The sequence below is a fragment of the Mobula hypostoma genome, chromosome 12 (genome assembly GCF_963921235.1).
Source record: "Mobula hypostoma chromosome 12, sMobHyp1.1, whole genome shotgun sequence".
Lineage (NCBI taxonomy): Eukaryota > Metazoa > Chordata > Chondrichthyes > Myliobatiformes > Myliobatidae > Mobula > Mobula hypostoma.
The window spans coordinates 33,620,347-33,647,718 of NC_086108.1; the positions used below are offsets into that span (position 1 = coordinate 33,620,347).

Genomic DNA, 27,372 nt, shown 5'->3' on the forward strand with positions numbered 1-27,372 from the left:
GGGCCCCAAACAGTCCTTCCAGGTGAGGCATCACTTCACCTGTGAGTCGACTGGGGTGATATACTGCGTCCAGTGCTCCCGATGTGGCCTTTTATATATTGGTGAGACCCGACGCAGACTGGGAGACAGCTTTGCTGAACATCTACGCTCTGTCCGCCAGAGAAAGCAGGATCTCCCAGTGGCCACACATTTTAATTCCACATCCCATTCCCATTCTGACATGTCTATCCACGGCCTCCTCTACTGTAAAGATGAAGCCACACTCAGGTTGGAGGAACAACACCTTATATTCCGTCTGGGTAGCCTCCAACCTGATGGCATGAACATTGACTTCTCTAACTTCCGCTAGGCCCCACCTCCCCCTCGTACCCCATCTGTTACTCATTTTTATGCACACATTCTTTCTCTCACTCTCCTTTTTCTCCCTCTGTCCCTCTGAATATATCTCTTGCCCATCCTCTGGGTCACCCCCCCCCCCACCGTCTTTCTTCCCGGACCTCCTGTCCCATGATCCTCTCGTATCCCCTTTTGCCTATCACCTGTCCAGCTCTTCGCTCTATCCCTCCCCCTCCTGTCTTCTCCTATCATTTTGCATCTCCCCCTCCCCCTCCAACTTTCAAATCCCTTACTCACTCTTCCGTCAGTTAGTCCTGACGAAGGGTCTCGGCCTGAAACGTCGACTGCGCCTCTTCCTAGAGATGCTGCTTGGCCTGCTGCGTTCACCAGCAACTTTGATGTGTGTTGCTTGAATTTCCAGCATCTGCAGAATTCCTGTTGTTTCTTGCATGTAAATACTGTTTTTTGATCTTTGAAGAGCAGAGAGTAGGATTGTACATTGTACAGGTATTTACTTTTATATAAATAATTAGTAGATGATTGTAATTGGTCAGAGAGCACCAAGAATATTTGCATGTATATTTAATAAAATTTGCATAAATATCACATACAGTTGGATAACTGCGCTCAAAATGAAAACATCTAAACAATATACAGATATCCAAAAATCAAATTAATATAGCAATACAAAAGTCTGCTAATCAACATTTTGATATCTAAATTAAACCCGCATCCTTACTGCTTGATCATAACTCAGAGAGCAACATGCATTAGTAGACTTATTTTGACTCTGTAATATCTGCCATTAAGCCATAAGAAACCTTACTGTAAATTTAACGTTAAAGCTCAGAAACAAGCCTTTCCCTATAAATTAGCAAAAAGTGCTTCTTTTTAAAAATAATCTAGAAATTGTTTCTCCAAGTTCCTAAGAAATATTTTTGAAGTGAAACAAATACTAAAGAAAAATTCTAGAAAACGAACATCAATGAATTTATCAAACATTTTGTGCTCTCTTATTTCAAACAGCATTTACAAACCCTCCTGAAGTATTACTAAAAATGCGATTAGATCATTTAAGAGTAAAAAGGGTCAGAGGGAGGACTTTCTATTGCTTATATGTTACTGTACATTTATTTATTTTATTCTTCCAGTCTTTTCAACTCGTTGCACCGTACCAGGAAACTTTCTCATCCAACATTGGACAGCTTTCATAATCTTGTCTATTTAATTGTCAGAAGTCTGAACGAACAAAGAGGCAAGGATGTTTATCCCTTGCTGCATTATTTCCATCATATTTTCCACCTCCTACTACAAAGATAATTATTTCCACATCCTCGATCCTCTTTCCTTCAAATATGCTCCCATCTCCCAGCACTGGAAACAGTGGCTTTCATTCCACCCTCCTTAGTTTAAAATGGCTGCATGCGCACTAATAATCAGACGTGAAGAGGTCTTTTTAAAGTGATAGCTCCTCTGTCATCCTCCTCAGAATGAACTCATTCCTCTAGCCCAGATCCTGTGGTGGATTCCTGCAGCACACGGTGGATGTCATGGAATGTGGGCCGGGATTTTGGTTCACGACGCCAGCAGCCGACCATTAGCTTGTACACGCTGTCTGGACAGATTGGTGGCTGAGAGAGATAGACCTGCAGACCATGAATCAGATAACAACCAGTATAAGAAATTCATTAGCTGAGAATACCAGAAATAGAAGGATTTAATGTACGTGGAGCATCTTTCATGGCCCTTAAACATCCTAAAGTGAATCACATCCACTTAAAGTGAAATTAATAATTTGAAATAAGGGAAACCAACAGGAAAATTATGCACAGAAAGATCACATGAATGGAAATGATACAAATAAAAGGAAAGACTATTTCATTAATGGACATTATTGGGTATACGGTATGTTGACCAGGATACTGGGAAACACTGCCCTGCTCTTCCTCCAGTGCTGCCAAGCAATCTTCTACCGTGCCAGTGAGGGCTGATGTTGGCTTGACATTTAATTTAAATGGTGGATGTTTATCAGCCAGGATCTTTTGTTAATTTCTGTCATGAGGTTTTAACACTCAAACTTCTGACTCAGCAGGTCTCCTCATGGTTACAAACACCTGGCTTATGAACATCCATAGATGCAAAATAATTCCCATCCTATTATTAAATTCAAATGGCAGAACTGGTTTCCTCTCTTCATGTTTAGTGATTGTTCTTTCTTAGCAATCTTATCTATTTTGATGCCATTTATTGCATCAATGTGGAGGTACATTTATAATACCAAGTGACTTTTGTGTATTTTCCAATTTAATGGACATCTGTTAAAAAAAAAAATCAGATCCCGTTCATTGCCTGGAGACAGACTTTATTGCAAACTGGGGCAAGATTGATGTCTTTGAGAAATTGTAAACCAGGAAGTGCTGAAATTCACAAGCTGACTTCAGTGTCCGGATTATTTATACTGAAGTGAGATATCTTTCTCAGATGATGACTGACATTTTATCATTAAAATAAGTCTGATTAATTCCAGCCTAGGGTGTGCTGAAATAGAAAATGTTTATCAATCTGAAAATTATTGGAGAAGATTTTAGGAAAAATAAATTCAATGCCTGCAGAAAATGTATTCTTTTGAAAGACTATCAAAAAGTGTAAGTCTCTTTATAAGATTATAGTTGATCCTTGAGATCAGATTTTTATTCTTGATTCATTATGATTTTATATTAGTCTAGACACTAGATCATAGTATTGAATTTCTGGGATATTTAACTGACTGTTCCTGATTAATCTATCATTTCCTGGTTCCTAATTACCATTTAGATGAAATCACAATCATTCAGTGTAATGAATTCTAATCAGTTAATGTATATTTGAATTTTTTATGATGAAAATTAGACAAATTGTTTCATTTTGATATTTCTGTGCAATTTGTGTATTGGTTTTAAAATGTGCCTATATTAAAATCCTGAAGAAATTCTTGGCCTGAAACAGTGACTGTTTATTCATTTCCATAAATGCTACTTGATCTGCTGAGTTCCTCCAGCACTTTGGATTTCCAGCATCTGCAGACTTTTTAGTGCTTATATTAAAGTATCAGACTTTTATCCTGACAGAAATGGCATCATCTTTCATAGAGGCGAGTTTGAACTTTAGAAAGAAAGGAGTGTGGAGTTACGTTTGTATTTCTAATTACCTACATTTCATTTTTTAAAAATTGTTTTTCCCCCCACTTTTCAGGACCACCATATCATTGCCCATTACAAGTAGTCTTTGGACTGAGTGACTTGTTACATACAACCACGAATTTAGATCTGGAGTGATTTAGAAGACAAACCAGCTAAAGATGGGCATTTCTTACCTTGCATGACATTTGTGAACAAGAATGGTTTTAAATGACATTTAGGTACTAATGACTACATCTTGTTCTTTAAAATTCTAGAGGAACTTAAATTAAACAGGTCCCATGATGGGGATTGAACTCTGATATTTTTAATCTAGCTGCTTGGATTGCAGCTCAGATATCTTAACCATTGACCATCGCTATACTTTGTGTTAAATATGAAAACAAATAGTATTTTTATTTTCTAAAATTGTCATTAGAGTTACTGAATGTTTATGAACATCCTTCACATTAAAAAATAATCCGTAACACTGACTTCTCTGACAGGCCTTTAGCCAGGAGTTTGGGACACACCAGCTGCCAAATCTGTTCAGCCTGAGCCTGTTGCTGGGAATTAGGTTCCCAGGAGAAGATTACATTTGGGACTATGCTGGAACAGTCATGGCAGGAGGCCATTAATCTTGAGGCAATAGCTGACCTGCCCAATAAGCTGAATACTGACAAAGCCTTAACTTACCTGCCGCCCCTGGTCTCTGAAAAACTCGCCAGTGTTTTCAATGACTTGCTCATCTGACAACTGGGAATAGGGCTGTTCTCGGCAGAAAGTCAAGGATTCCCACAAGGTAACTCCAAAAGCCCAAACATCACTAGCTGTAGTAAACTTGCCCTGGACAGAAAGCAGGAAAAATAATCATGATTCACAATTATTATTAGTTAATCAGGAATATATAGCCACTTTCTTAACTAGGAGAGAAATCTTGACTGAAACAGAACAGAAGGAGGCATAGACAGTGTTAGACTGACAAATAATTGTTACTTCAGCATCAAGATGATGTCCAGAACCTCAGGAAGTGTTTATTATGTTTCCATGCAAATAATTTTTATAAAGTGAAATGTTCCAATTGCAAACTATTAGCGATTTTCTTGGAAATAACATTCCGTCTACATTGGATAAAGGAGTGGGTTGATCAATATGTGGGCACAGACCTACAGGAACTTTCAGGAGAATTCAACTCAATGGGAACTTCAAAGCTCTCTCTGGGAGGTGAGGAAATATGCTGATCTAGTTGATTCTCTGCAGGGAAAGGCTGAGGTCTTGCTTCTGGATTTAGTACAGCCCAAATGAAGGGTAGTTGTAAATAATCACTTTGATTTTTAACAAGCAAGATCATTTTGCCATGGATTATCTATCTTTAAAAAATCCCTTGATATTCTTCCTATTGCTGAAAATAGTTTGCTTCAATGTTGAAACACAGCTGAATGCTCACTATAATACTGGTGCAGAGTGGAACATACCATTGCCAAATAGCAAAAGTTTAAGTCTCATCTCTATGACAGATAAACAGGAGTTGCAGCTTCAAAGCGTCATTCTGCATTTTTCTGGCAGCTCACAAATCATACTTTTTATCCACATAAATGTTTCTCGCATGTCTGGATCTTTGTACGAGGGATGATTGATAAGTTCGTGGCCTAAGGTAGAAGGAGTCAATTTTAGAAAGCCTAGCACATTTATTTTTCCTACATTTACACACTTAGTCCAGCGGTTGTGGAGCATACGGATCCCTTCTTTGTAGAGGTCGGTGTTTTGGACCTCCAGGAAGTGGTCCACAGCAGGGGTGATTGATAGGTTCGTGGCCCTAGGTAGAAGGAAATGAGTTATTAACTTCAAACTTTCTGCATTTTCACTCAAAGAGTTGACCTGCATGTGCATGTAACGAGAGCTGTATAACTCATCTCCTTCTACCTTAGGCCACGAACTTATCAATCACCCCTGCTGTGGACCACCTGGAGGTCCAAGACGCTCTCATTACATGCACGTGCAGTTCAACTCTTTGAGTGAAAATGCAGAAAGTTTGAAGTTAATAACACATCTCCTTCTACCTTAGGCCACGAACCTATCAATCACCCCTTCTGTGGACCACTTCTACAAAGAAGGGATCCGTATGCTCCACAACCGCTGGACTAAGTGTACGTGTAGGAGGGAATTATGTTGAAAAATAAATGTGCTACGTTTTCTAAAATTGACTCCTTCTACCATAGGCCATGAACTTACCAATCACCCCTGGTAAGTGCAGAAGGAAGAAGATGCCTCTTCTCAGTGACCTGATTAGAGTCTCATTATTCCATATCCAGCTTCAGCCTGAGAAAGTTGTGGGATTTAAGGAGTAATGTTGCACTAAATGCTGATTAGGAGAGTATTAAACATAGAGTATATCATGTTGTTTTTAAATTGGAGTCAAAGAGAGTGTCAGGTTTCCTTTCTATCACTTTCAAGCAGATCTCATTTTTGCTTTTCTCTCTCTATTATTTACTCAAAAATGATCCTGTTTGTTGAATTCCATTGTAGAGCAGCCAGGCTCCAGATCGCAATCTGGCATACTGCTGGAAGCATGGTTCCAGAAGATTGGCCTTGGGGACCACACGAGAACAAACAATGGCAGTAGGCCAACAGACTTGAGGCATTGGAAGATATGCCCCAATAAGCAGAAGACCAATAAATCTAAGCTTACCTCCTGCTCCTGGCCATCTCTCTAACCATTTGATATTTATGCCCTATTCACTGCCTCTGTCTATGAACTTAACCCTTACATCCTTTTGTCATCCTGTATATTAATTATACGTCTGCAAAATACTAATTACTTTCATGTGGCTTCATTTCAATTCCCTAGTTTAAAAAAAAAATACTTTTCAAATTACATTTTATAATGCTTGTAGAGTCATATGGCTTGGAATTGTCTTTCACCTATCAAATCTGTGCAGACCACCCAGTAACCATCAGAATGTGAGAATGTGTTTTCATTCTCTCTCTCTGACATGGTCACGGAGTTGTGATCCAGCTTAAGTTCCTCACCAGTAGAATGCTCTCCCAGGACATCCAGCGAATGGGAAGCACAGCACGTCCCTGGATACGGTAATAATCCCCGCTGTAGAGATTACGACTCATGCCAAAGTCCGCTATCTTGATCGTATAGTTCTTTCCCACCAAGCAGTTCCGAGTGGCAAGGTCACGGTGAACAAAGTTGAGGGAGGAGAGGTACTTCATGCCAGAAGCTATTTGCATGGCCATCAGTATGAGATTGGGATAGCTAGGAAGTAAAAAACATAGGAGGAACAAACATTGGCACAACCATTCACTTTATTCTCTTCACCGTCCCCGAATGTCTGCAACATATTTCCCTATATTTCCTCGTCCTAATGAAGGGTCGTCAACTCAAAACATTTACTCAGATCTTCTTTACATTGATGTTGCAAGATATTTTATAAAAATATTTCCAAATGATTTTAAGTTGCTTTCCTAGTGAATCAATCTGGTGACTCTTGTATCCCTTCCATTGCAAACATATAATTCCACTATTGCAAACCAGACCCGCACACAATTTTCCAGGTGTTGTCTAGTCATGATCCTATGTTATTTCAGTAATATGTTGTAGTGTAGTGAAGAACACAGCCAAGTTGTTGCTTGCTCTACCTGCACATCTGCTATCTCGTCGTCCATTCAGTTATCCTGTCTACATCCCTTTGAGCCTTTGTGCATTCTTCTCACAACTCACAATGTCACCCAACTTTGGATCATCTTCAAATTTGGATATATTCCACTTAGTCCACTTACCTAAATCATTCATCTAGATTGCAAACAGCTTGAGCCTCAACATCAATTCCTATATCACACCACAAAGTTACAGCTTCCAACATGAAAGTAGCACTTATTCCTATTCTTTGTTTTCTGAATATTATTCACACCTCACTGTATGCCAGTATGTAACTCCTAATAGGTGGCACTTCATCAAAGGCCTCCTGAAGGTCCAAACAATCTATTGGTTCCCCCAGGTACTTCCTCAAAAACTAACAAAAACATGCAAGATTTCCCTTTCATTAACCACTTTAGATCATAGAGCTTTGGAAAATGATAAGCTCTGTATCCACCCAGCCATAGCCACTACTTTCAGAACTTGGCAATAAAGATGATCAGATCCCAGGGGCTTATTGGCTTTCTGTTCCAGTAACTTCACAAATGCTAATTTCATTTACCTCCTTGTGAATCACATACTTGTTAACATCCACTATTTCCAGGAGATTTTCTGTGTCTTCTTCCTTGATAACAGATACAATATCCTGAGTCAAATTTCTTGAACTTCCTATCCGATAACAATTAGGGACTGTAGAGGTTTAGAGAGGCAAATGACCATTACATCTGGGGAAGCACATCTTGGCCTTCCCGGATTTCCACCCCCAAAGAAAAAATATGTTTAATTTCTCTGCTATTTCCATATTCATTGGCATAATTTCCCCTGTCATAGCCTGTAAGGACTTACAGTAAAATATGCCAAATCTTTTGCAATTCACATATATGCATTTTCACTAATACAAACCTATGCCACATAGATATTTCCGTTACATAATAATGTTACAGAGCAATGAAACTGATTTTGACTAACTGCTCATAGACATCTTACCTTACAATGGGAGCATTGCTTGCCATTGGCTCTGCACCTTCTGGTTCATGGCGAGTTAAAAACTGATTAAGGTCCCCATTTTCCATGTATTCTGTGATCATACAGAGTGGGTCATCCCTGATACAGACAGCCAACAACCGGATAATGTTTGGATCTTTCAGCCGCGACATGATCTTGATTTCTTTTAGGAAGTCATTTCTGCAGAAGGGCAATTAGATGGATTACATTTTAAAGCAAGGTGGTTTGTTCTGTGTGGCACCAAAAACTAAGGTGGAAGTCAACAGAAATACTTATGGGGATCCAACGTGCTGAAGTAGGCCTACCTATAGATGTGTGTCAATTTTGGATGGGACTGTGGGTGAGTGAAACTATTAGGTGTGAAAATCAAACAAAACTGCTTATGCTGGAAATTCAAAATGAGAAGGAAAAAATACTGGAAATACTTAGCAGGCCAGGCTGCATCTGTAGGAAGAGAAATAGGTTAATGTTTCAGACCCAAAATCCACAGTTGATCTGCTCTTGACCTCTTCCTCATTCAAGTCTGAATCCATGACACTTGATTCCCCTTTAAACCAGAAATACACCTGTCTCAACCTTAAACAGATTTAATGGTTCATTCAGGGAAAGTCACTGGGATGGGGAATTCCAAAGTTTCACAACATTCTGATAGAAGGCATTCTTCCTCAAGTTGAGACTTTATTCAGATGGTAGGATTTGAAGTTACGTTCTTTTGGCTCATTTGGCATCCATCATTAAAACCCTTCTCCCTCTGGGACATGTCTTACTTGCATTACTATTATCGGGGAGGAGACACAGGAGCCTGAAGACCCACAGTCAAAGTTTTAGGAATAGCTCTGATATCAGATTTCTGAATGGTCCAAGAACCCATGACACTAGCTCGTTGTTCATCTTTTGCACTATTTATTTATTTTGTAACTTGTAATTTTTAATGTCTTGCACTGTACAGCTGCCACAAAACAGCAAATTTCACTGCACACGACAGAATCAGATTCAGGTTTAATATCACTGGCATATGTCGTGAAATTTGTTAACTTAGCAGCAGTAGTACATTGCAATGCATAAAAATAAAAGGTAAGTAAATAAATTACGGTAATTATATACATGTATGTTGAATAGATTACAATAGTGACAAAACAGAAATAATATATATTTTAAAAAGTGAGATAGTGTCCATTTAGGAATTGTATAGCAGGGGGAGAAGCTGTTCCTGAGTCACTGAGTGTGTGCCTTCAGGCTTCTGCACCTCCTTCCTAATGGTAACAATGAGAAGAGGGCATGTCCTGGGTAATGGGCGCCCTTAATAATGGACGCTGCCTTTCTGAGGCACCGTCTCCGAAGCTGTCTTAGATACTATGAAGGCTAGTACCCAAGATGGAGCCGACTAACTTTCCGACTTTCTACAGCTTCTTTTGGTCCTGTGCATCAGCACTCCTCCATACCACACAGTGATGTGGCCTGTCAGAATGTTCTCTGTGGGGCATCTATAGAAGTTTGAGCGTATTAGTTGACAAACCAAGACTCTTCAAGCTCTTCATAAAATATAGTCGCTGTCTTGCCTTCTTTGTAGCTGCGCTGATATGTTAGGATCAGGTTAGATCCTCAGAGATTTTGACACCCAGGAATTTGAAATTGCTCATTCTCTCCACTTCTGATCCCTCTGTGAGGATTGGTTCATATTCGCATGTCTTCCCCTTCCTGTAGTCCACAATCAGTTCTTTGGTCTTGCCGACGTTGAGTGCAAGACTGTTGTTGTGACAACACTAACCGAGCTGGTATCTCTTGCCAATATATAGAAGTCCGCATCGGGAGCACCGGATGCAGTAGATCACCCCAGCTGCTTCTATATATTGGTGAGACCTGACGCAGACTGGGAGATCGTTTCGCTGAACACTTATGCTCTGTCCGCCAGAGAAAGCAGGGTCTCCCAGTGGCCACACATTTTAATTCCACGTCCCATTCTCATTCTGATATGTTTATCCACGGCCTCCTCTACTGTAAAGATGAAGCCACACTCAGGTTGGAGGAACAACACCTTATATTCTGTCTGGGTAGCCTCCAACTTGACAGCATGAACATTGACTTCTCTAACTTCCGCTAATGCCTCCCACCTCCCCTCATACCCCAATCATTATTTATTTATTTATATACACACATTCTTTTTCTCCCTCTCTCCTTTTTCTCCCTCTGTCCCTCTGACTATACCCCTTGCCCATTCTCTGGGCTTCCCCCTCCCCCCTTCTTTCTCCCTCGGCCTCCCGTCCCATGATCCTCTCGTATCCCTTTTGCCAATCACTTGTCCAGCTCTTGGCTCCATCCCTCCCCCTCCTGTCTTCTCCTATTGTTTCGGATCTCCCCCTCCCTCTCCCACTTTCAAATCTCTTACTAGCTCTTCCTTCAGTTAGTCCTGATGAAGGGTCTCGGCCCAAAACGTCGACTGTACCTCTTCCTAGAAATGCTGCTTGGCCTGCTGCGTTCACCAGCAACTTTTATGTGTGTTGCTTGTTATTCCAGCATCTACAGATTTCCTCGTGTACATGCTCACCCACACAGGTTTTAATGAAGTTGGTAACAACTGCAGCATACTCATCCAGATTTGAAGATGAATCTCTCAATGTATTCTAGTCCACTGAGTCAAAGCAGTCCTGTAAGCGCTCCTGTGCTCCCCTTGTTCATACCTTCTTGATCCTCACTACTGGTGCTGCAGTCTTCAGTCTCTGCCTATACTCCGGGAGTAGAAGTACGGCTAGGTGATCAGACTTCCCGAAATGTAGGCATGGAATAGCATGGCAGGCATTCTTGATGGTGGTGTAACAGTGGCCCAGTGTGTTGTTTCCTCTGGTACCACAAATGGTTTACTGATGATAATCATTAAATGACTTTTTCAAGCTGCCTGGTTAAAATTCCTCCAAGATGACGGTGAAGGCGTCAGGGTGTGCTGTTTTGTGCATGTTGATCACATTGCTCAGATCGTCCAGAGCCTGTTTAACATTGGCCTGAGGTGGAATGTACACCACTACTGAAATGATTGCAGACATCTCCTGCGGCAGGTAAAATGGACGGGACTAAATTTCGAGATGTGCCAGGTCTGATGAGCAGAATTGGGACAACACTAATACATTTGTACAGAAAGAGGAGTAGATAGTTAGGCGTACACCTCACCCTTTGCCTTTGAGAGACTCGACACTCATATCCTGACGGTGTATATTGAACCAGTCAATCTGACTCGCTGCATCCAGTACGGAAGGGGTTAACCAGGATTCCGTAAAACAAAGGACAGACGGGGTCCTAATGTCCCTCTGATACAGCTCCCTAGCTCTGAGATCTTCAATTTTATTTACTGGAGACCATACGTTTGCCAACAAGACAAACGGTTTTGGGTGTCTAAAAGCCCATTTTCTTAAACGCGCCTGAATCTCTGACCTGCAGCCATACTTTCCATGTGAAATGCCGGCAAGAAGTATGGCCACGATCAGCATTGTTTCTATCAGCAATAGTTTATTCAATGGCATTTAGACATATTTATTATTTGTACCGACCTTGGAAGCAGCTATGATTCTAAGGAGGAGGGGAGGAGAAGATGGCAGCACGACGCAGCACGCGCGGCCACTCCGAATTGATATCGTATTTGTTAAGTAGGGACTGTGCACAATCCTGATTTGATGGAGACGGACATGAGAAGCATAGAGGAACATCTGGAGAAACTTCTGAAATGCTTGCTTCGCTGCCGCTGTTACTGTGCGAACGAGAATTTCCAGAGGGGAAGGCACCAAATCCTCGGCTTTGCCTATGGCCTGTTGCCAGGGCTGGGGTCGAAGCGCTCGGCAGAGATGGTGCTCGGTGCTTGGTGTTGGATGGATGGTCGTAGGCTCGAAGTTTTTGGACGGACTCAGAGTCGGACTGTGATCGGGTGCTTCCAGGATGCTGCATCGGCAAGTTTGCGGCGCTGGAAGCTCATGCCAGGGAGAGTTTCTCCCTTCAACCGTCTGCGTGAGATGAAGGGACTTTCGAGAAATTTCGAGACTTTCTTTTAACCGTGTCCATGGTCTGTTCTTCATCAAATTACAATATTGCTTTGCACTGTTGTAACTATATGTTATAATTATGTGGTTTTTGTCAGTTTTTTTTAGTCTTGGTTTGTCTTGTGTTTCTGCGATATCATTCTGGAGGAACAAATTGTATCATTTCTTAATGCATGCATTACTAAATGACAATAAAAGAGGACTGCGTGTCCTCATAATCAAAAAAAAAGCTGTATCAGGCGGAAATGGGAATATTTAATTGTGTGTATTGAGCTGTGCTGCACAAGATTGCCGTTCCCAAGGCAATAATACACCTGATTTTAGTTCTGAATTCTGAACTAGTTCAGGTCATTCAGTTAGCAGGGTACTAGTTAGCCACTATAAATGGTGAAATTAAGCTAAAGAAATTGGTGAATTTGAATTCATGAGAAGGCACAACCCTCTGGTGGGAGAAAGAATTCTGTACTTACAAGCTTAACAGTATTGACTACCCTACCCATTACTTTGTGTTGCCACTAGGCGATGCTGGGGATTACAAAATATCAACAAAATATCCATTTCCAGAAGGTCCGACTGGAACGCCAACTTTTACTTATTGCGAGCAAAAATTGCTCAACAGTTGCAAGGGGAACATCCTGTCTTGGGAGAGAAAGTGATCTGGGGCCCTTACCTGGCATTCTTATTGGCATCTGATCGTAGCATCTTTACTGCTACCAGCGCTGGCTGATTGGTGCAAATATCAAATGGAAACTCCTTGTCTATGTACTCTTGCATCCCTTCTGCTTCACAAAGGTGGACCTGAGGTAATTAGAAATTGGAGCTTAAGTACAAATGTAAATTATACATAGGTTTTGGTATGGAAAGCTTGGTTAAGGAATGGTACATTTAAAAGCATCACACATTATCTGTTACAAACAAGCGGCTGGAGGAACTCTACGAGTTGGACAGCATCTGTGGCAAGAAAGTGGTGGATATTTCCTTCTCTCTTACAAATGCTGTTCAACCTGCAAAGTTCCTCCAGTAGACTAATTGTTACTCCAAATTCCAGAACCTGCAGTCTTTTGTGTCCAGACATCAGCGGTTGTTGCAAGCCTGAATTCTTGGTGATCTGTCAGAATGTGCATCATTCTAACAGAACACAGAATATTTTCCCAATAGGAATATTGTGTAACAATTACAGTACAAGGCACCTCTTATTCTTTTTCTCTTGGTTATTGTTTTTGATGAAATATTGAAGAGGGTCCATATGTTAAAGCATCTTGCTGTTAATGTCATAACGTCTTTGAGCAATGCAGCATGGAAAAAGCCCTTTGAGCCACTGAGTCTGCAGCAACCATCAGCCACTTTGCCCTTGCGCTCATTGTGATACAAGAATGGGACAGCTTGTTTGCTTATTGTCATAAAGATTTGATTATTTCACCAGTCTGACACTGTGTTCGAGCAGGTTAAATATTGTCCGCTTAGAATCAGCTGTTTCTGAACTAAAGCTGCATGGCCCCAGTAAGGCTCAGCCTGTGCAATTTGATAGTGGGAACTGACTGCCCTCAGGAACCCTCGTGTTCAATATTTGCCTCTTACCATCTCTGATAGTGATAATGGCACAATCTCCCCACATCTGCCTGCCTTCCCAAGCACCTAAAGGATGGTCCTCCGAGCATGTTAATTATTCTGAACAACATTGGTCATAACAATTGGGTCTCTCCAGATTATCAAACAAATACAGTCCCAAACGAAACATAGATGTGAAACAAGCAATTAAGCTAAGTGATATGTTGGCCTTTCAAACAAGAGGTTTTCAGTAGATGAGCAGAGATGTTTCCCTATAATTATATAGGGCCTCGGCGCGCCTATACTTGGAATAGGATGTGCAGTTTTATTCCCCTGACCTGAAAAAGAATGCAATTTGCTACAGTAGGACTGCAATGGATTATCAAATAATTCCTGGAATGGCGGGACTGCTGGGATGAGGAAAGATTGGGTTAAGTTGGCATGTATTTACCAGTGTTTAGAAGAATGAGAGGAGATTGCCAAATGAGTTTAACAGATTTGATGTAGTGATGATCTTTCCTCTTAATGGATTATTCTGAACCAGGAATCACAATCTCAAGGTACAGGGCAAGACATTTATGACTGAGATGAAGTAACATTCTTCACTCAAGATGGTGAACCTGCAGAATTTTCTACCACAGAAAACTGCAGAGGTCTGTTTGCTGATTATAGTTAAGGATGGTTGTAGATTTTGTGTTGATGGCCAGAAAGGTCAGCATCAGTGTGATGGGCCAAAGGGCCTCTTTCATTGCTGCACAACTGTATAACTCTGTTTGACTCTAACATGCTTAAAATTTTGAAAGGAAATGCTAACGTAATTACAGAAAATTTTATTTCATCTGTTGGGAAATTGAATGGCACAGATGTATAAAATTTTAAAATTAAATTTAGGCTGTCAAGTCCAGTGTATTGCATATTTTAGTAATACTTGTGTAATATCATAAATATATTTGTCTGAATAAGCATTCTTTGTTTACACAACACAAGTTATATGCAAGTAGTACATGTATGTTATATGTCATTACACCACCATGTCATATGTGAGCACCTCACTAAAGAAAATGAACTAGGTAGACATGCATCTCCAGGCTCCTGTGTTTTCCTTTCGATTCGTTTTTGGAGTTGCTAAAAAAGTAACAGTAAGGATCACTCAAGATCTACAGAAAGGAGAATGGGACTCCCTTCCTCAGAAGTCTATCGATGCTTGGTTAACAGCAGCTTGCAATCTGTGTAGGTTATTAAAGAACACAGAGCAAAGTCTGCTTTTGCTAGCTGAGACATTGATCAGCCATAGTCTGGCTGAATAGGAGACTAGGCTCGATGGGCCAAATAAATGACTTTTATGGCAGATATACTTGTGTTCAATGGCAAATTATACAGAAAACATTCCAACCTCCCCAAATTGTCCCTCTCCAATCTTTTCCTTAAAGGTCAGCAGTTTTCGTGGGAACTCCTCCACAGCCACATCTTTACCGGACAGCAAATCCATAGTTACAGCAGGGACAGAATAGGTGTTACTTCCAGTGACACCCTGCAGGTTCACAATGTCAGCCTCTGCATAGTGTGGCACATTATCCTGTGGAGCACCAAGTGGCTTTGCATAGTCACTGCTACATCCTGATAGCAAAAATAAGAACAGTTTAGTTCATCTTACACCGAGGTGCAACAATCATCCTGAACGTTTAGAAAGGAAAAACATTGTTATTGCTAAATGGTTCCTTGTAGGATCAAAATCACTGTTAAAAAGTGATTTAATAGAATCATTCTGCTTGCTTGGTAACACATCATATAAGCACCATGGCAACATCACATGGTTTTTCTTTCTTCAAAATGTTAGATGCCTTTCAAACCCTTTTCACGAAGCTAAAAGCCTCCCAAAGAAATTAATATGCACTATTAATTTTTGCAGCATAAATATATATTGTATTTTGAAAAACTTGTTTCTTGCTCACCAATACTGAAATGGTTAGTGTCCAGTAACCACCATCGTATTCCATTAGGTTAGAAATAATTCCAGAGTTTTCAATATAAAAGCAGAAATTGCTGGAAGTTAAGGAGCATCAGCGAGGTGAGAGATAGATTCAACAATTTGACTCAAAGAAGCTTCGTCTGAACTAGAAAGGTGAGAAAAGCATGTTTCAAGTTGCAGAGGGGGAGGGGTGGAGAGAACAGTGGGGAACTTGTGATTATGGTGCAGAACAAAGTTGTTAAAATAACACCTAAAATTGAACTGCTCGAGATAAATAGATAAAAAGAACTAGATCAAAATGAAAAGACAAGTGTACTACATCTGTGTAGAGACGTAAAGCAGGGATGTTTGCTAGAAGCTATTCAGTTCAACAATGAGTCCCAAGGGCTGCATTATGCAGGAAGAGCTGTTCCGTGACCCCATGTTGGAGTATCGTAGGAGTAGAAGACAGAAGTCATTCTCAAATGCAGAAGTAAAGGAAGGCAAAGGAAAGCCCTGTTTTATGTTTCCATTCTAAATAGAGATATTCTGTGAAAGAAGTGATAGAGAGAGATGGAAGAATGGGCCAGGGAGTTATGGAGGGAATAGTCCCTTTGGAATTCTGAAAGTGGAGGGGAAGGAGGAAGATGTGTCTGGAGGAGGAATCCTGTTGAAGGTGGTGGATATTATCTGTTGATATGGAGGTTGGTGTTCGGAAGGCAAGGTAAAGAAAAGCTCTAGCCTTATGCAGATAGGAGTACGGGGATGAGAGTAGAAACTTTGGAAATAAGAGATGCAGCCAAGAACCCTGTCAATTACGTAGAGATGAAACAACAGAGGGGGAAAAAACCCTTGCAGGTTAAGTAAAAGTTCAGTGGACCCTTTTCCAATTTAACAGAGTTAAAGAGTGAGATATGTCATTTTGCATCACGGACCATCACGGTCTGAGAATGGCATTGGGGCAGCCCACAAATGTTGCCACACTTCCAGTGCCAACATAGCACACTCACAACTCACTAACTTAACCATATGTCTTTGAGGAAACCAGAGAACCCTGAAGAAACCAATGGGTGTCCATCCGAAATGTTAACCATTCCCTCCACTCCATTTTCAAACTGTTGTGCTGCTTCAAGAGTTGATTCCAACATCCTAAGCTGCATTTGATTTATTCACTGTTGAAGAGGTGGAAGTTGTGCTTAATCTTAATGTGAAGAACTTGACTGTATTAAGTTGGCTCTGATTAAGTTCCAGATTCTGTCAGAGAAAGTTCTAAATGGAGAAATTTCTTAAAGAGACAGGAAAATGCAGGGTGTTCGGATTCAACCATCCACAACTTAAAATAAATTATAGCAATTGCATAAATATTCAGCAGCATATCTTACTTCCAATTATCCTCACCTGGCTCATCCCAATTCAAAGGAAATTCTGGAAGTTTACGGAGTAGCTTTGATGGCTCCTGGTAATCGGGACCGAGTGGAAATATTCGGTCATAGGTGGAGTTGGACTCTTCTTCACTAGGTGGGGAGGACTTGTTGAACATAATGGTTTCACTCTGCAGTGAGAGGCTCACTGTAAGTTCATCGTCCAGCATCCGGCGTGAAGCCTGAAAGGGAAGTCTTCAGTCAGTGAAACCAAACTTCAAGTCATACCTCAATGAGTGATTGGTGTATTTTAGAGTTAGGCCATTGAAGAATGAGACAAGCATTTTCTACAAATGTAGCAGTGTGTGTGTGTGTGTGTGTGTGCGCGCGTGTGACTGACAGTACATGAGTATGTGTGAATACAGGAAGGTGTGTGTGCACGTGTTCTTCTATGTGAGTGAATGTTTATCTCTGTGTATTTGTCTAAGTGCGTGTGTATATATAATAGTGCATGAAGGTACAATTGTGTGTTGCATACATATTTGAGTGGGGAGATAGAATTAAGAAATAGAATACAATCAAATTGAGTTAGTAAAGTCTTCAGTCTTTTGTTCTGAATAATCAACTGGTTATTACTAACTGCAATGAACTTGGCTATAAAACTTGTACTGTTCAAGAAAGCTAGCCAAAGTGGCAAGTGGGAAATCAATAGTAGTTTAGTAGACAGTATCCATTCCACATTGCATCTTCATGAGTGCACCCCAAGATTATAATTTTTCTTTAACTGCGTTTTCCCCCTCATTGCCAGGTGCTGTGAGATATATATTGGCTTCACTATATGAGGAATATGCACTGAATTCCATTTCATAGACTTCCTAGCAGTAAAGTTTTACAACTGTATTAGGTGATGAAATGTATTGCTAACCTGAAAGGAAATCAGTAAAACGGAATCAGTGTAAATTCCTCATATCAGTAAGGGCCAACATATACCTCACAGTGCTCATAAACACTATTTGGCCAAAGGTGGTATTGAGCAAATATTGCAGACTTATTTCTAAGCCAGCTCTGATTGCATTAGCTTAGAAAACCTTCAGCTTCTTCGCCAGGCTTAAGTAGTGGGCAGGAAAATAAAATCCTCCATGGCACACATTGCTGATCTTATCAAGTCACCAGAAGTGGAAATGTAATGAGGGTTAGTTCAGCTATGAGGCTTACAGTAAGTTTGCTGGACTCTGTGTATGATATGCTGTATGACCAGTACAGCACCATTCCTGCCATCTCAGAGTCAGACTTAGAAGAAGTCAAACCCACTCTGATTACGTTCTCCATAACACAATGCTTGTTCTTTAACATGCTGCTAAATTAAATTGTGGTTATTTATGTGAATCACCATGAATAGTAGGTCTCATCTATCAGATATGTGGAGTCATGGAATTGTACAATGCAGAAAGAAATTCTTTAGCCACCAGAGCCATGCCAACCACTGCACTCACAGTATACTTGTCCCATTTACCCCTCTCTTTGGTCTGTAACTTCCTGTGTCTTGGTAATTCAAGTACGTGTCCACATGCTGCTTAAATGCTGAGAGTGTACCCGTCTCTACTGGCCCCTCAAGCAGCACTTTCCAGATTCACCCCACTCCGTGAAATGATCCCCTCTAAACCTCCTACCCCTCATCTTCTATGCACTGCATGCCTTTTATTCCAGATGCTTACACCATGAGGAAACGATTCTTGATTCTTATTATTTTCCTCCCATAATTCCCCCTTATATCCACTGACTGCCTCATCAGCCTCTTCTGTCCCAGGGAAAATGCACCCAGCTGATCCAGTCCCTCCTTAGACTGGACCGATGGTGGTGATACCAAAAAATGCTGGCATGCACAATGTGTTGGTGAGCAGGGCAAATAAGTCGAACGTGATGGTTGTAGTTTTCATCGGAGGCTAGGTTATGATAAGAACTTGCACTTTAAACATTCATCTGCCCTCCTGTTTTGATTTTTGTTTACTTCCACAATTCTTCAATTACCCAGTGCATGTGCTTTTGCTCCTGTTCTTACTGGTGAGTTATGTTTTCCTGACATCTATGGTTACAATCACAATACCTTACATGCAAGGGACATAGTGTGCAATTCCTAAAAGAGATTTGGGAGAATCGTCAGTAAACTTTAAAACCTTTTCCAACATCTTCTGCCAAAACTGCCGCCAAAGGATGATGACGATGATAGCGACCAGTATAAAAATAATAGCCACCAAGCAGCTGATGAGGATTCGAGTGTTGCTGTCGTCTACTTTGGGCATTGGGTTGATGTCTGAGAACACAATGGGGAAATGGGAACTGTTACGAATAGAGTGCGAGCAATGAACATGTTCAAACAAAAACTCATGCCAAAATAACATGCACGTTTTTTTTTTGGATCTCCCCTCCCCCTCCCACTTTCAAATCTCTTACTAACTATTCCTTCAGTTAGTCATGACGAAGGGTCTCGGCCTGAAACGTCGACTGCACCTCTTCCTAGAGATGCTGCCTGGCCTGCTGCATTCACCAGCCACTTTGATGTGTGTTGCACGTTCAGGAGAAGTTTTAATGGTGACATGACCAGATTCTAAACGCAAACTATGGTAAATAAAGCTACGTATAAAGCCAATAATTTAAGGTCTTGACCAGAAAATAGCGACAGACCACAAATTCTGACAAGCGGTCTTGGAAGTGAAATATTAACTCATCTTCTCTTCCCACAGATGCTGTCTGACCTGCAGAGTATTTCCAGTATTTTCTGTTTTTATTTCAAATTTCTGGCATCTGCAATTTTTTTGATTTTCCTGATGCCATCTTAGTTCTTGGTATGGTTTTGATCACACACTAAATGAAAATTAAATCCTCAGAGAAGGTACAACCAGTATGACAACAACAACATGGAAATGAGTTAGTTTTACCAGGAGCTGAGGAGACTAGAGGGAAGTAGTATACACAATGGTGATGGTGTGAAACGATGTTCCACATAGTCTCCCAGCATGTGCGTTTAAGAGGATGAGGCAAGAAAACAGAGCAATACTTGTGTCACAGTCGCTGATTCATTAACTGGAGGCAGTTAGGTTTAGCAATTTAAACAGATCCTGGTTTATGTTCCAGTTGTCAGTAACAGTTGATCTTTTTATTTTTGCTGTGATGGAAACTTGGTGGTGCAGGTCAATCTGTCTGGAAGACAATTTCTGTAAAAATGATAAATACTTTCAAAACAATTCTGCTTGTACTGTACTCCTCTCCAAGGAACTGTAAGTATGTACACTTAAGCAAAACACAGATTACAATTTATAATATGCCAAAGGGTCAAGGGCATTGGGGGTTGGTGAGTGAGGTGCTTGGTGTTTAAATATTGATGCATTACGTTACTCTTTAATGTATTCAGGAATAAGGTAAGTATACAATGCACTCTGTCTGACTAGTGCAAGCAATACCACCTCTCTTTGTCAGGCTCTCCGGTGTCATAATGAAAGGGAAATAAAATCGCTGCTTGAACTAGCAGTGGAGGTTGTGCTTCAGCACTCTTCTCGAGGTGTCCTTCTGTACAGGGGCTTCCATGGGCAATGGTCCTTTGACCAGGCTGGTGTCCCCTGCAGTGTTCTCACTAAGGTCAGCAATCTTTGCTGCCCTCCAGCATGTTTCGTGGCTGTTGTTTCAGTTCTCCATTTCTAACATGCTGAAATGGAATCAGCAAGAGTCACCACCGTTCTGCTCCAGAAAGAGTAGAAGAATTGAAGAAAAATGTCTCCCTTAATAGCAGCATGAAGTTACCATACTGAAGTTCTTCAAAACTTATTAATTTTTTTATTGACTCACTCCTCCATTGCTGGTGTCAGAAATACAGCTCTTCATAACCTCACAGCAATTAATCAGATGAGCCTTTCCATACCTCCTCAGCACTGCCAACACAAATGGAGCACATGTTTCTGGTTCACTGTGCTTTTGTCAGGGGGAGTTTGATGGAAATTGGGGAAGAGTAAGTTAGGGAAGAGTGGTAACTTTGTGAGCTGGAACGGGCTTAACGACCAGGAATCACCAGTTATCTGCCTGTTAAACTGCATGCAAGATCTATGTGTCTGTGTGTCTCTGTCCATTACACCTCTGTCTCTCAGTCTCTGCATGCCTTTCACTTTGCTATAGTCTCTCCCCAGGTTTCTGCCCCTATTTGTGTGTTGTAGTGCACGTCTCTGTAGAAAAGAGCCTGGTATGCAACCCTTTGACTTCCATGTCATTGAGCCAATTCCTTGTCCAAGGCTGTGTGGTTGTTGATGTGGAAGGGCTAGGCATTTTAAAGAATTCATGCAGAAACATCTTCCACTTCTCAAGAACTGAATTGAATTAAGTCATCTTTGACCCCAAATGTGGAAATCATTTGTACTACTGGGCTTCAGTGAGCAAAGAACTTTGTTAACAGTCATTCTGGAATCAGAGAGATTATGTGGATGTGATATAGCAGACAGTTTGTTCACCTCTGGGACCTGAAGATAAACTTATTCCAGACAATGTTAGTCTAGTCTCACTCACTTCTGACAGCTAATTTTCTGGTTGGTTACATGTTGGTGAGTTTTTGCATCTGACACCAATTGAAACGAAATTCAGGTTACCTCCCAGATTGACTGAAAAAGCACAATATCCCTTCCAATTCTCTTCCAGTAGAGGGGAAAGTAGAGTTATCGACATTATTTTGGAGAAACTAGAAATACAGTGGGACTTAACCATGCAACAACGAAACTAATTCAATTTGATAGTGAGTCATCATAGCACCTCTGAAACATTTCTCAAAATGCAGCTTCCTTCTGATAAAAACAGAAAAAAAATGATAAAGAACTATCAATTATTTGTTACCACATATTAGCACTGTATGTGTAAATGACAAAAACATAATTCTTTCACATAATTGAATAGGAAAGCCACAAGTTTTGTTCACGTATCCACAAAGATTTCAAACTGAATCAGTAGCTTCTTACCTATGTCAATGTGGGTTGTAGTATCTATATTCACAGTTGGGGAAATGCCCGAATCGTTGTACATTGCAGTGTCTGCAAAACAAAAGCAATTGTGCCACTATGAAACATACTTCAGGTACCATTATCAATCATTTTATTTGAAATAAATGTAAGACCTGCAGTCAAGCTTGAGCTCTTAGTAGACAGAGATAAATTTGCCACATAGATTACAATTAGGATTTGGATGAAATGATTGCCTCCAGCACTGTTGGAGCAGTCATATCATCAGGCTTGATTGAGGAGGTAGTATTCAGTATGAATTGAAGATTTGTATGAGACCGACTTGTCAAACTTGATAGCCTAAGTGCCCTCCCCCACCCCCCCACTTTTGGGCTGCCCATTCTATGGTAACACACTACGGAGGAACTCCGCAGATCCAGCAGCATCTATTAAAAAAAGAGTAAACAGTCAACATTTCATGTCAAGACCCTTCGTCAGGACCTTGAGAGTGTGTGAGTGTGTGTGTGTGTGTGTATTTATTTATTTGATGGGAGCAAAGGATATTTGGAATGGCAAGGGTGGAGCACCATTAGAGGTGTGTGAGACAGGTGGCAGAGGAGTGCCAGGGCAGGGTGGCACAGATGCAGACACACCCAGCCCTGACACACCAGGCAAGATCATTTGATTCCAAACAATTGGTTTCTTGACCTTTACAGAATGCTCCTCTGGTGCTTCCCGCTCCATCCTCTCTCTTCCCCCTTTTCCAACCATGATTCCTCTCTCCCTGCCCTCTTCCCACTATCAGTCCACAATAGAGACCTATATTAGGATCAGGTTTATCGTTGCTCATGTGTCATGATTGTTTTTTTTGCAGCAATAGCAGTACAATGCAATCCATAAAATATTACAGTAAGGTAAATAATAACAAGAACAGAGATGAAGAAAATCACATGGCAATACCTGATTGGAATGAAATTTCACTGAACATCATCCATGTATCGGCAAAGTAAAACTGGCACATGATGGTATTTGCCATACGCTGTTGGAGTGGAACGGTGACAAACCGAGCGCTCGGATTGACATCGTCTAGGACCAGAACAGATGTGGCAGGGTTCGGCTCCCATTTTCCTGGTTCAGAGCGGAAGAAGCACTGGACTTCCCTGAATATCTTCACTGCCTTTGTGAACATATTATTGCAATGGACCTGCAGTCAATAAAGGATAAAAATTGTAAGTTAAGCTTCTGCACAAAATTTAATGCAACTGACACACTGATCTAACCTACACACAGTATAACAAAAGACATCTTGGTATTCTTTACCAACATAAATTCACCTGAAACCTTGTCAGTTATTCCTGTCGCAACAACCTTTCTGATAGAATATCTTCTTGCACGTTGTGATCTGACTTAGTCATTTCCAGACTTGATATTTTTAGTTACTGTATATACCAATTCTCAACAATCCAGAACACTCAATGCTTTGCTGGTGACAGGATGCAGATTTTCTGGACTACTGGATGTAATTGAACTATTCATATTGAAAAGCTCTTAATTCACTTTATGTTACAGGATAAGGTAACATCATTAGCAAACCGAGTAAATTTCAAGAAAGTATAGGAAACAGAACAGGAGTTAGAAGTTGCATGGGAATGCGGGCCTGATAAAATATGGGAATCAAAGCCTAGTGAACCAGATTATAAACAACGGACAGAGGGTTATCCGTGTTTTACTGTAATCTGCTCTTGCTCTAATAGGAGGAAGCACTCTTAAGAATTAATGGAGGTCTCAAGAATACATAGGTGACCCACCCACATTATGGCTGCTTTGGTTATGGATATTCACTCTCATAGTGTTCACAAGTCACTACCCAAAAAGTTGAGATATGGAATAACATTAGGGCTCAAAGAATTTGTAGAAAATAAAGTAAATTAATAAAAACAAAATTTATTTTTTTTAAACTTGTGTTTTTGAGGCATGCACAGATGATGTGGCTTTGTGTTGCAGGAAACTGCAATACAGATGGCTTTCTAGGAATGCAAACACACTTATTGAGGGTCTTGACTGTAATCCCAACAAGATTATTATCTTACTATCCTGAGAACCAATGCCAGGAAAGCTTTTTTTAAAATCAACTTTAATCCGAACACAGCTAATATTTTCAAACATGAAGCTTTCTTGGTTTTGGACCTGACAATCCATGTTGAGTAAATTAATGTTATTCAAGTGCCTCTGGAGAAACGTTATCCTGAATTTCTTAGCAACACACATAAACTGCAAGAGGAACTTGCATGACGATCCTGATGAAGAGTCTCAGCCTGAAACTGACTGGTTTTTCATTTCCATAGATCCTGACCTGCTGAGTTCTTCCAGAATTTTTGTGTTGCTCTGCATTTCCAGCATCTGGTGAATCTCTTGTCTTGTTGAATTCCTTAAACAATTTTTTAAATTGTGATTTTGTTTGTTGGAGGCTTATGGCCAGGGCCTTCTAACAAATAAGGTTTCCAGTAAGTCAGAAGAACTTAAAGCTAAGGGCTTCTCCCAATGCCACTATTAAAATCTTCTGTTCAGTTTGTAATTATCAAAAGATTGTTCCTTATAGATACTAACAAAAACTTGACAGTGCTGGTAAAATGAAACTGGTGTGCAATATATATTTTTGATTTACCTCTGGCCTTCCACAGCATAACAAGATTTTACATAGAAAAATACTTCAGTTTGTCCAGCAAATATGTTTTAGTCAATTTTGTCCATTTCCCAGAACTGCTGATGAAGAATAATGTTCAGGAAACTGTTCATCCATAGGTTTAAGTATCTTGTAGAAAGTGATTTGTGCCTGCTGTCAGAGTACTCAGCCATTGCAGGAAATTCTACACACTACAGTGTACAGTGTCTACGTGAAAATTATGTCCAATAAGGTAAATGAAGCAAAATAAATGGTAAAATTTCCAAATTGCCTGTCATAAATGCAGTAGTAATGCTGGTTATCCTGGTAGACCACTTTTTGTGATTTCAAATCATAAAGATTGGGATTTAGTGAAGATGAGTTCTAATGAACAATTATTATGTGACAGATGGAGATCTTTAGTTCTTAAATCAGGATCTATTCCGCTTTCCATTCAGGAAAGTCACTTTTCATGGTTCAAACCTGAATGCCATCAATGCAAATGCTGTTTAAACTGCAAAGTAAATGAGTGGGAGCTTCATATCTTTGCCCTTAAAATCTCATTTACAATTGTTTAGCTTGACCAGTGCTTTGAACCCAAGGACTATGTCTGTAGGGTACATTGACTTTTTCCCAAATTCAAGAATTATATTAGGAATTATACCTTTGACTGCATCCATAAAGAACAAGAAATATATAATCATTTTAATTTTAGCTATTGAACCTCAAAAGGAAGTAACAATTTATTCAATTTGTAAAAGAGAAGGCAAACATTAAATTCATTGAGAAGAGAAGGCTACACAATATGTGTTACTTTAAAAACATTACGAGGACATGGAATTTTGGCTGGCCTCTCTTGCTTATTCATCCATTAACTTATCCAACTCTCTGCTGTCTGTGTTCAACTCCCACTTATGGAATACCTCAGTTTTAAACTTCTGGACCATTTTTGTATCCTTGTTTCCTTTATTTCTGTAATATTCTTTCTTCCAATATTTAGGCATCTCTAACCTCTTGTTCATCCATAAGTTTTATTTCAACACCATTGGCAGCTGTGCCTTAATCGTCCCCCTCTTTCTTCTTAATACATACCCAAACTTTGAGAGAGGTTTCGGTCATTCACCTTATTCATTTATTTTGCTTTCTCTCAGACTGTGTTTGCTTATGCTGTAGTGAATCTCCCTGGGAGAATTTATTACATTACATGTGTTATGCTAATGGAAGTTCATAGATTTGATTCATTAAGCTCATGTTTGAGGTGGATAAACTATCAATCAAACAGGCTAAACACAGAACTAATTAACCAGCTGGATGGATGGATAGAAAATCAGGTGGTTGGATGGCTAGATCAACAGATGGACATGCAAAAGTTTCATCAATTATTGAGGGATTTGCACCTTCATTGCTGTGAAATTTCGGATACGGTCAAACTCAAATAATATTTCCACATAGCCATTTTCAAAACTGTCATTCCGCCATCCTAAGTAGTCGTATCCTGGCCACATATTATACACGTGACTCTGTGTGAAATCGTCCAAACCGCAGACACCATCTGTCATCTGACCGAGTCCTTCAGAAACCATCCTAATGAAAAAGATACATGAAGAAGGTTTGTTGGAGTGGCAGAATGAACATGGCTTTAAAAATCTCCAATGAAGAATCATTACAGTGAATGAAATTCCATGTATGTGAAATAAATACTTCTCACATAGCAGTATCTTATGTAGTTTGCATAAAGCAGAAGATTAATAAAAGGAATATTTATAATTCTTCCACAAAAGAAATTTAGAAATGGCAGTTTTTATGATTTTCATTGCTTGGCAAATTTGTAATTTGCTAGTTTATAGCTGGATCTCCTAATGCGTAAATGGATCATAATATTCCTTTATCATTGCACCTCTTAACATTCACAGGCCTAGAGTCAGCGTCATCCTAGCCCTTCCCTTCTGTACAATGTGTTCGTATTGAACTTGTAGCACTGTTGAAAAGGGAAATGTAACTTGAATGGTTCTATCATTAAAGACTGACCTTAGATTAAAGTGATGCATGGAGTTATACCCTGCTTTACTCTGAAGTTAAAAAAGGTCTTATTACCCAATATCAGAGCAGTGCAAAATGAAATATAAAAAACTGGTTTTACCAGTGCCAAAATTATGGCATTGATGTACTTTGTATGCACTGTTAAAACCAGAAGGTTAATTAAATAGATTCATGAAAACATGAGTAACCAACTATTAAAGGACTGTGTTATTATCATAACTTCCTTATTGATATTATGTCGAATTTCTGGTGTCAATAGATGTTCAACCAACTTCAAAATAGTAACGACTTAGTTGGGAAATGACCTTTGCCAAGTAAAGCATAGTGCTTCTACCCATTGTAGTGTTGAACTGATTGGACGAATGGAACCTTATTTTCAAAATTTCATTTAAAAGATAGGAAACCGAATAATTTTGGTGTCTCTAATTTAAATAATTTAAGGAGTTAATTCATCTTGGTGACAGGTATACATATGCAGAATGCCTAATACTCAAACTGTACCAGAGAATAACACCAGTAATGCTAACCTTTGAATAGACTGTAGAGGTTCAAGAAAGTACCTCACCACTATATAGTCAAACACAATTAAAGGCGGAGAATAAACGTTTGTCATGATGATCATGCCTACTTCCACAAAATCGGAAAAAAACTTTTAAAAAAAAAACAAACATGGGACAAT

At 40.0% G+C, this 27,372-nt stretch overlaps 1 protein-coding gene across 4 annotated transcripts in view; it reads right to left on the reverse strand.

Annotated features, from left to right (window-relative positions):
- Positions 1-920: 920 nt before the first annotated feature.
- The window catches only part of ddr2a (discoidin domain receptor tyrosine kinase 2a), a 154,925-nt gene continuing 128,473 nt past the window's right edge, over positions 921-27,372 (reverse strand). For all 4 annotated transcript variants that reach the window (XM_063064906.1, XM_063064909.1, XM_063064908.1 and 1 more), the window contains 11 exons: positions 26,051-26,237; positions 22,952-23,195; positions 22,013-22,084; positions 19,196-19,332; positions 17,059-17,263; positions 15,106-15,329; positions 12,835-12,962; positions 8,125-8,322; positions 6,522-6,756; positions 4,188-4,337; positions 921-1,982 (listed from right to left, as the gene is read on the reverse strand). In XM_063064906.1, coding sequence (XP_062920976.1) covers positions 1,833-1,982; positions 4,188-4,337; positions 6,522-6,756; positions 8,125-8,322; positions 12,835-12,962; positions 15,106-15,329; positions 17,059-17,263; positions 19,196-19,332; positions 22,013-22,084; positions 22,952-23,195; positions 26,051-26,237 — 1,930 coding nt within the window. In that variant the 3' untranslated portion in view covers positions 921-1,832. The remainder of the gene's footprint in view (positions 1,983-4,187; positions 4,338-6,521; positions 6,757-8,124; positions 8,323-12,834; positions 12,963-15,105; positions 15,330-17,058; positions 17,264-19,195; positions 19,333-22,012; positions 22,085-22,951; positions 23,196-26,050; positions 26,238-27,372) is intronic.